Consider the following 9,600-nt stretch of genomic DNA (forward strand, 5'->3'; position numbering starts at 1 on the left):
TAGATTATTCAATCCAGCAATGAGTTTGGAGGGCATTAAACCCGACGCTCTCAAGCAGCCAGCCAGAAGGCTTTTTAAAGTAATGAATGATTGCAATGAGAACAAACATGGTCTGAGTGTATTGATTTTCGAAGGGGGCTGTCGCCTCTTTCTCCCCCTTCCTCCACCACCTCCACTCCCCCTCCTTCCCCTTTCTTCCATCCCTCCTCCTCCCCCTCCTCCTCCTCCTTTCTCTCTGCCCACGAATGGCTCCCTGCTTGTTCCTACTCCTCCTTCCCCCGCTCTTTACTCACCCCCCTACTTTTGCTTTCTCATAAAGTGATTTCTGGGCATGATCATTTATTCGCTTCGAGTGTACCCAGTGCGATGTCCGCGTTGCCGTAGAGACGTGAAAACATCAGAGGCTCTAACATGGAGACTGGTGGTGGGGCTGGAACCCTGGCAGCTTGGGGTGTCTGAAGAGGTTAACGGTCATTAAGAAAACGGTTTGATAGTGGTCGTTTGGAATGCAAAGAGAGAAGGCATTTTCCCCATCACAATGGAAAATGGACCCTTTCTAAAAAGTAGACGGGTTTGGATTGATATAAGACAGACCTGTTAAGTGTACTTAAGTGTGGAATCAGTCACATACACGTAACATGAGTAAATGTCTAAGCGATTAAGGCGCATGAAAAATATAAGGTTTGTTGGTCCCCACATTTCTAACCAACAATAAACAAAACAATCGACTACCAATATGTCATCGTTTCTAACATCATATATGTCACTGCGTCAACATCAACATATGTCACTGTGTCAAACATCTGCCTGTATATGTTGCCGTGCCAACACTGTCCCTCTGTACGGAGCCCCCCTGGCATCGCTGCTACCTTCTCTCTGGTCGTGTCAGGTGTAGTGAGTCAGGTGGCTGAACGGTTAGAGAATTGGGCTAGTAATCAGAAGGTCGCTGGTTTGATTCCCGGCCTTGTCAAAAGACGTTGTGTCCTTGGGCAAGGCACTTCACCCTACTTGCCTCGGGGGGAATGTCCCTGTACTTACTGTAAGTTGCTCTGGATAAGAGCGTCTGCTAAATGACTAAATGTAAATGGTCGTCCCCTGTCCCAGGTGTCAGAGTTCCCGGAGGAGCAGCTGCTGGTGGCAGTGTTCCCCGGGGTTCCCACAGCGGCCGAGCTCTTCCTGTTGCCACAGAAGAACCAATCAGAGAGCAGGAAAAAGAGCGAGGAGGAGCTGGAGAAGGTAACAAGCATTTTATCGCCGCGCCCGTTAATTTTGTTTTGTCAAATTTTGCATTTAATTATATTCGGAATGAGTGCAAAAATAGAAATTGCCTTCTGGAATTGAGCTGTGATCTGAAGCAGAATTGTGGAATAGGTGTACTATAGTATAAGTGAAATAGTGTATTATAAAACAGTGTATAATAGAATACTTTTGACTCTGTAATGATTATCTTATTCTTTTAAACAGATATCTGAAATTCTTGTCAGTGCTCTCAATCAAAACCTGGTGGAGTTTGAGCTGAAGCCAGGAGCGAGAGTTATAGTTTACATCACACAGTTAACATTGGGTAAGTGCCACATTTCTGCTTTTCTCTATGAATATATTATAATATAATAACATATTTTTCTAGGCTATATATTAACTCTGCTTCCATTTTTCTAATGTGTTTCGGCACCATTTGTTAACAAGTCGGTTTACTAAAAACCTTTACTGTGGTGATCACTTTTTGATTAAATTAACTTTTGCCTGGCAATTAAATTTCATGCGAGACTGCCACTGTCTTGAGCCCAGGAACATTTGGGAGTGAAGGAAGGGGTTTCTTTTTAAGTGGTGCTCCTTGAGACTAGGGATCTTTTATATCTGCTCTGAAGAGGCAAACATCTGTTCGGTGCCTTTTACAGCCATCCAACCACAAAATGAGTGTTAGACTGAGGATAATTATGTTGATTATTTAGTCCTTGAGAAAAAAGGAGGTTTGGTTAAAAACATCTCTGTGCAGAATTCTGAATAGCCCGGAAAAAAAAACGACATAGCGGTGTCATTTGAGAGCTGTCTCCATACTGGATGAATAAATTACTACTTTGGGCTGAAATTGAAGAAGTTTTCAGAGATCTCAAAAACAACTAAAGCTCTCACTTGTAATGGAAAATGCTCCTTGTTGAGAGTATTTAATCAATTCACAGCTTGAACCATTGCCTTGATTTTTATGTTTTCCCCATAACGACTACTTTGTGAATAGAGGTATATTTTCCACCAAACTACGACTTGTCATGGCTGAATCTTTGAAAGGGCAGAGAAGGAGGTTTGGTCATTGGTTTGGTCATTGGTTTCTGGCCGAGGTAGTAGAGTTGAAAAGTTGACAGGTCTTAGTGTATAGCCTTGGCAGTATCCATTAGGCTTCCAATCCCTGGGAGAACATAGCCTAGATTTTGCTGTCTCTGGCTCTAAGCGCTAGGTATAGCCACTGTCTGGGTGTGTTCTCAAGCGCTGCATACAGCACTGTGTGTATTTGCAGGCGCTGAGCTGCATCTCTCTTCAAACTCCAGCCTGGAAAAGGTCTGAATAGCCTTCAAGGTGCTTCAGTAAAGGTCACAAGCGTCACCAAGGCTCCCTCCTAAAACTGTGAAGCTGGTCCTGGAGAAATATAATAAGTAGAAAGTAGAAAATACAGTGTGTGCCAGCTATCTTCAATGATTTTGAAGCAAGAAATGTACTTTGTTAAGTACTTTTTGTTTCTACTGGTAGCGTGGGATAGTACTGGTTGTTTAAAATAGAGTGCTTCTTTTACCATAATAGTGTTTACCTTTCTTCTTTGAATATTATTATTGCCTTTGCTTGCTTTAAACAGGTGGCTTTTAGTTTATAAACCCAACCATTAGGAAAAGCAATTTCATGCTGCAACGGTCTTAAAAGATTTTGGATATATTAAAAAGCAAGGCAGGTTCTCCTCCGAATCTATTCATTGTCCATATTGTAGCTATATCTGTTCATCTCGGGATATATTTGCTTTTTGGAGTCTTCCATTAAAACAGACATACTGTTGGAGAGCCAGCCTTGTAGATAAACAGAGATTAAATCCTTAAGAAGGTGTACGAGCTGTTGTTATGGAAAGTTTTTTTTGGATTAGGTCACAACATTGCTTGACTTAACGTCATGTTGTTGAACACTGTATGATCCTGAAACAAAGCATTTGTTGCTACATTGTCAACCTTTTCGTTAGCCGAGAATACAACTTGAATTGAACTAGTTCCACTGAGAATAGTATTTGAAAATAAAGAGGTTTTGTAAGCATTCCATTTACAAAACTTCATGTATAGCAGGTCCCTTTATGCAAAGTGACATACAAACAGTGTAAACCCTGTAGTAGCCTCAACAGATGACTGAGAACTAGAAGTGCACAGTTCTACCAGTATCACAGCGGTAAGCGCCAAGGAATGGTCTGCATTCAACAATATATTGTGCAAAAAACACCATAATCTCTTAGAATATCAAGACTTCACAATGTTTTTTTCTCACTGAAATGATGTATTACATATGGATACATACATCCATTTCGAACACCTTGAACATCCCTGGGATTGTGTAGAGTTGTGTAGTCATAACGGATACAGCGTACATGTGTGGAATGTTGAGCACTGTTCTGAACCAGACTGTTCTGATCCAGACTATTCTGAAACAGACTGTTCTGAACCAGACTGTTCTGAACCAGACTGTTCGGAACCAGACTATTCTCAACCAGACTATTCTGAACCAGACTGTTCTGAACCAGACTGTTCTGAACCAGACTATTCTCAACCAGACTATTCTGAACCAGACTGTTCTGAACCAGACTGTTCTGAACCAGACTATTCTGAACCAGACTATTCTGAACCAGACTGTTCTGAACCAGACTGTTCTGAACCAGACTGTTCTTCCACAGCACCCTTGGTGGATTCCAGCCCCAGACACAGCAGCTCTGCCATGCTGATGCTGCTGTCTGTGGTCTTCCTGGGGCTTGCTGTCTTTCTGATCTACAAGTTCAAGAGGTAGTGCCCTGCATGATTGTGTCTGGTTGTCCAGCACATATGTAATCGTCTTATATCTTATATCTGCAACATTGCGATAACCGGTTGTTGAATATTAATTTGCCACTTGTTCTCTGGTCTGTATCAATCAATGACAGACAAATGACTTGTTTTTGAAATATTAATTTCGCATTTTCACATAGACGTCGCAAAACAGATTTTAATCATGATCAGAATGCACAAGGCACATGTGTGAACCTAGTGATGAAATGTTCAGAAAAGCGATCATTAAATTGGTTAGTATGCTGTTCCTGTGCATCAGCTGCAAGGTACTGAAAAATTTATATCGCCTCAAAATAATTCTTGTGAAAAAAGTCTGGGAAATGGCAACATTATCATCAATTATGAATATGGGAATTTTCCCATTAGTCCTGGAGAGGATGAAATGTCACAGTTGGCAAGGCAAAACAATTAGATTAACAACATTTTCAGCTATTTGAAATAAATTGGAGATCAGCTGAAAAAAGACACATATTTCCTATCATAAATAAAATGGTGAATAGACTTATATTCTCTGAAAACTACTTTTTTGTATCATTTAATGTATTATTGAGAAGTTGCAGCAAATACCTTCTGGAACATGTTGAGAAAACAGCATGTTCCAGTCTGGCTAGCCTCAAACTGAGACCAACTCATTTAATGCATTTTATTATAGTTTCACAACAAAATTAAGTTTGATTTACAAACTACATCGGATATGATATGCATCTCACCATCCTCCTGTAGCCTGAAAGACAAGATTGGTTTCTATTCACTTCATAGAAAAATCCCCTGGATTAACATTTATGCGGAGGTGAACCAGGAGAAGGAGCAGGAGATGATTGGCTCAGTCGGTCAGAACGACAGCACGCCTAAAATCACCCTGAGCGAGTTCTCGACGGCCAAGGAACTCATGGAGAAAGATCTAGACGCAAGGGTCAAACGTAAGTCAAGTTTCTAACTAACTTTTCTTTGCCATTCCCCAAAAAACAACAAGCAACCTTAACGAGTCAACTACTAATTTCCCGAACATTAAACAACTTCAAATGTTCTACCAAGATGTGGTTTTGAATCCCCCTTCAGTAATGACCACATGGCACACCATCTCGAATATGTTTAGTTGCTGAGCAAGTTGTAAAGCACAGTGTGGCGGCGGAAATAACTCTTACATTTACATTTATGCATTTAGCAGACGCTTTTATCCAAAGCAACTTCCAAGAGAGAGCTTTACAAAAGAGCATAGGTCACTGATCATAACAACGAGATAGCCCCAAACATTGCGAGCAGCCAAAACATGAAGCATACATTGTGGAAAACCAAATAAGTGCCAAAGGGAAGAACCATAAGAGCATGCAGTTAAACAAGTTACAATTGAATCTTACTGCATTGATGTTTTTCCTGTCCCGCAGGGGGAGTTGGGAACGCCTACGAGAGCACAAGAGAGATTCCAAACTGTACCAGTGTGTAAAGCAAAGGAACGTGACAACATGTACAGAGAAGAAGTGTTGCCATTTTAGGGGGTGACCTTCTTTCTCGCTTTCTCTTTCTCTCTTTTGCTTTTCTTTTCTTTTTGTAATTTTCCAAACACAGTCGATGTTAATAGTTTTTCTAAACAAGCTCATTTGTACAGTTTTGCATGGGTGTCTTGTTCAATAGCATCCATGCGGTGAACCTAAATTTACTCTGAGATAGTTGTAATTACACACAAAAACGTAAAAATTTAGTTTTGCGGAAGTACGAGCCACATGCATAATTTGGTTTGCAAAAGCAATTATCTGTTTTTTTTTCTCGCCTTCATTTTCGGAGTTCTTGTCTTTTATCAACCCTTACAGGAAGGTTATGTACAATTTGTTGCAAGTTTTTCAAAAAGGTACCGTTTGAGTCTATGTATATAGACCATCATGTCTGAGTCTATAATCAAACAGGGAATATTATCGAAATGTACAATATTATCTTTAGTTCTGTTTTCTCTGTATATACTATACTGTATGTATACTTGATTTCACATGCTTGTAGTAAAAGTACAACACAGAGACAGAGGAGCCGACGTGATTTGGTGTCAGTTTTATGGAGCGTGTGTTTAAAAAGCCAGATATTACTTAAAAAACTTTATTTGTTTTTACGTGGTCCTTGACTTGTGCATGTTCTTATCGAGGACACAATTTCTGTGTTGTAGATAAAGTGTTGTAAATAGTTATTTTCTATTCATTCATCAAAAGAGCTCTAATCATTTTTACATCCAGTACAGATTTTCTCAATCTTTCATGGCGTTAATTTATAGCAGAATATGTCACAAAGGGTTTGTCTACTTTGAAATGCAGACATTTGTGAATACATAACTAAATACAAATATATTTATCAAAATTGAATTAGACACTGTTGATGAGACAGAAAGAGATGCATCGCAATAGTTAAACCCTGTGTGTAAAGGAATATTTACCACCAAACATCATGGGAGTATTTCAGTTTTTTGCCCTTTGAATGTTTAGAGGTTCGAATAACCCTGATGGGAGAATTTCTCGAAATGCCTGTTATGATATACTGATCAACTACCAGAGTGGTTCTGCCACTTTCAGTGAATGAGGAGGGACGTTTACGACGACATCGTACTTGTACGCGTCAGTAAGAGGGACAAGTATCTTTTGGTCTGTTTGTTCCCTGCATCCTGTATTCCGTTTGCATCAGCTCATGGAGTATTTTTATCTCTGTTAAAGTATTAACTCTCATAGAGTTCCCTGGTTACCTACCAGTCACAATTTGGAGGCTTCAAACATATTATATGTCAAACAAACAAACAAACAAACTTCCAGGGTCAACTGTAGTGCCACTGATCTGATGATATAACAGCATACAAAAAAACAAATGTGCCGGTTGGCAATTCATCTGCAAAAAATAAATAAAGGAAATGAAAAGAAAAAGATTCAAAAATGGTGTGTATACTCAGAACATTGACGTGAAGGGATGTGTATAGCTCATAGGTAGAGCGTTTGACCTGAAATCAAGAGGTTGCAAGTTCAAATCCCCCATTGTAAGATGTTTGGATAAAAGTGCATGCTAAATGAATACATATAACCCTCACATGGCAGAACAGCTGCTGTGTGTCCTCATTGTAACGTTCATTTCACTTGCAAGTGTTCAGTCATGTTTCAGCTACACTCCCCTGGCAAAATAGGACATGGTGTTCTTCATTGCTGTGCAGCTTCAATTCCTAAAATCCCCATTCCCTAAAAGCAGGGAAAAAATACTGCCAGCCAGTCGCTCTGAGCCCCAATGTGAGGGTTGGTCTCCTTTTCAGCAGGTGTAGCCAGTCTTACGATAAGCAGCAGAGAGGTGGATGGTTAAGCAGCGAAATACCCCATGTCGCGATATCCCACAATCCTGTGCTGAAGTCAGCACGTAAGTGCAGCCTCAGGGGATGGATAGAAGGACTGTCAGGAGGGATACTGAGAGAATGCGGTACGAGAGAGTGAGCAGCCATTTAGCAAAGAATATCCCACTGCACTCTGTGTGAATGTAGAGCCGTAAGTTGCGTCGAGGTCCTGCTGAAACCACGATACCTGTCCGGATATTTCGTTTGTGATACAACAAAGCCTGGCAGACTCTCTCTCACCCAGAGAGTTTGATTCCTGTCCTACATTTAATCATTTAGCAGACGCTCTTATCCAGAGCGACTTACAGTAAGTACAGGGACATTCCCCCGAGGCAAGTAGGGTGAAGTGCCTTGCCCAAGGACACAACGTCAGTTGGCATGACCGGGAATCGAACTGGCAACCTTCGGATTACTAGCCTGATTCCCTAACCGCTCAGCTATCTGACTCCTCAACGCTAACAGAAAATACCAAAGCCTTTTTGTTTTGTTGGCTGATAATTGCATCATGTCCTCCACTCTATCCCCTTCTGCTTTTGTTTACAACTCATCTTGATGTTCGCAGTGTCACACCAGCTTTGTTCTTCCACTTATTAGCGGAACAGGATTAGCGGCAGACACAGATAAGGAGACATTAGTATGTCGTCCTTTTGTAATTTTTTGCCACGGGCGTAACCATGGAGCCAGAGAAAAGCCCTGTCTAAGGTCAATCAGAGTTCATCTACATCTATAACTCTTACATTTCTTCGCCAGGCCTTTTGAGCAGAGATGAATGTAAGACCATTATACCGGGAGAACATTTACATCCATCCCATAATGCCTTGCAGCTCCTGTCGCTAAGCTAAGAACCATGCGTCTGCATGTTCTGACATTGATCATGTGCTGTGATATTCCTTCAGACAACCTTGAGTTAAACCCCCCACTGAAATAAGGGTTTTAATTCTGAAAGCACTGGTTATAAGAAAAGATAAAGGATAGAGATTTCGATCCATGAGTTGTTTTATTTGAATAGATTTCATGTTATTCTCATTTCAGCTTATGTAGCTTTTGTTATTTTAACGCTCCCCATCTGAACTTGTTTTGATGGTTTCACAACATTTTATATGATGTGTGAATTCCTTGTTTATCAATGGAATCGTTTATATCTGAATTATTATTAAATATCAAGACTTTAAAGAAGCGATTAATAAGTCTTTGTATCTACGTTGTTTTCAAGGGCAAACCGTTGTAATACTCTTCATCGCACAAAAGCTACAAATGCATGCATCATCTGTAATGTTCTGTTTCATCTTTATTTCAATATTTCTACAGTAAAGAAACTGTCATTTTGAAATTGTTTCAAATAAATGTATTTTTGTACATCAAAGCACTTTTGTCTTTGTACCTTAACTCTGGGAGCTGGGAATTTAGGTTATTCTCCGTACTGTGTTAGTGTGTGTGTGTTTCTCCATAATTAAATCCCCTAAAAGGCCAACGTTCTCCAAGAGTTGAAAATCGATGCATATCTCTCACACATTTACTCTGAAACGCCCGTTGCCCCCCACTTCTGTCTCCTACAGTTGTTAGCGAGCAAAAACATCACTTCACCCGACCTCCTGAAAGTGTACAGTGACTAAAAGAGTCCCGATCCATTAAAGCAGCTTCGGGCTAAACACAGAGTATTCAGCAACGTAGCCCGGAGCCAGAGTGTAGCCAACACTGTCCCCAACACTGTGTTGGTGAGAGAGAGAGAGAGAGAGAGAGAGAGACCACCTTGGATCTCATTGCCATGATGGTTCAGACGAGGTGGGATGCCCCACCATCGCCGCCCCGACCTCCAAGGCAGCAGCCCAGCGGTGCCGACTAGGTGCCAAGCAGTGCCTGGATGGGAGGGGCTGTGTTCTGCACAGCCATGTGTGTGACGGCTCAGATGAGCCGTTGTTCCTGCAGAGACTGCTCACATCAGAGGGCTGGAAGGAAGTTTGTTGTCCCTCTGTCTACACCGAGCCCTGTTCAGAATACATAACCAGTCCAGGACCCCATTAAAGGGCTGGGTGTGTCCCTAGTGATGCTGTTGTCATTAACAAGGCAGCTGCAATCTTACAGCCAGAGAGACTCATTTACTGTAGGTTTTGGTCAGTGATATGTGCGGTCTATGGTTTTTATGGCTAACAGAGCAACTACTTCTGATAATCATACATAGTACATATACAT

At 41.0% G+C, this 9,600-nt stretch overlaps 1 protein-coding gene across 1 annotated transcript in view; it reads left to right on the plus strand.

The window, feature by feature from the left end:
- The window catches only part of LOC134009189 (VPS10 domain-containing receptor SorCS3-like), a 71,955-nt gene extending 64,158 nt beyond the window's left edge, over nt 1–7,797 (plus strand). Inside the window, exons 22-26 of the mRNA XM_062448914.1 lie at nt 1,105–1,236; nt 1,465–1,564; nt 3,917–4,022; nt 4,824–4,984; nt 5,450–7,797. Coding sequence (XP_062304898.1) covers nt 1,105–1,236; nt 1,465–1,564; nt 3,917–4,022; nt 4,824–4,984; nt 5,450–5,508 — 558 coding nt within the window. The 3' untranslated portion in view covers nt 5,509–7,797. The remainder of the gene's footprint in view (nt 1–1,104; nt 1,237–1,464; nt 1,565–3,916; nt 4,023–4,823; nt 4,985–5,449) is intronic.
- Nucleotides 7,798–9,600: the final 1,803 nt, after the last annotated feature.

Source organism: Osmerus eperlanus, chromosome 22, assembly GCF_963692335.1.
Source record: "Osmerus eperlanus chromosome 22, fOsmEpe2.1, whole genome shotgun sequence".
Taxonomy (NCBI): Eukaryota; Metazoa; Chordata; class Actinopteri; order Osmeriformes; family Osmeridae; genus Osmerus; species Osmerus eperlanus.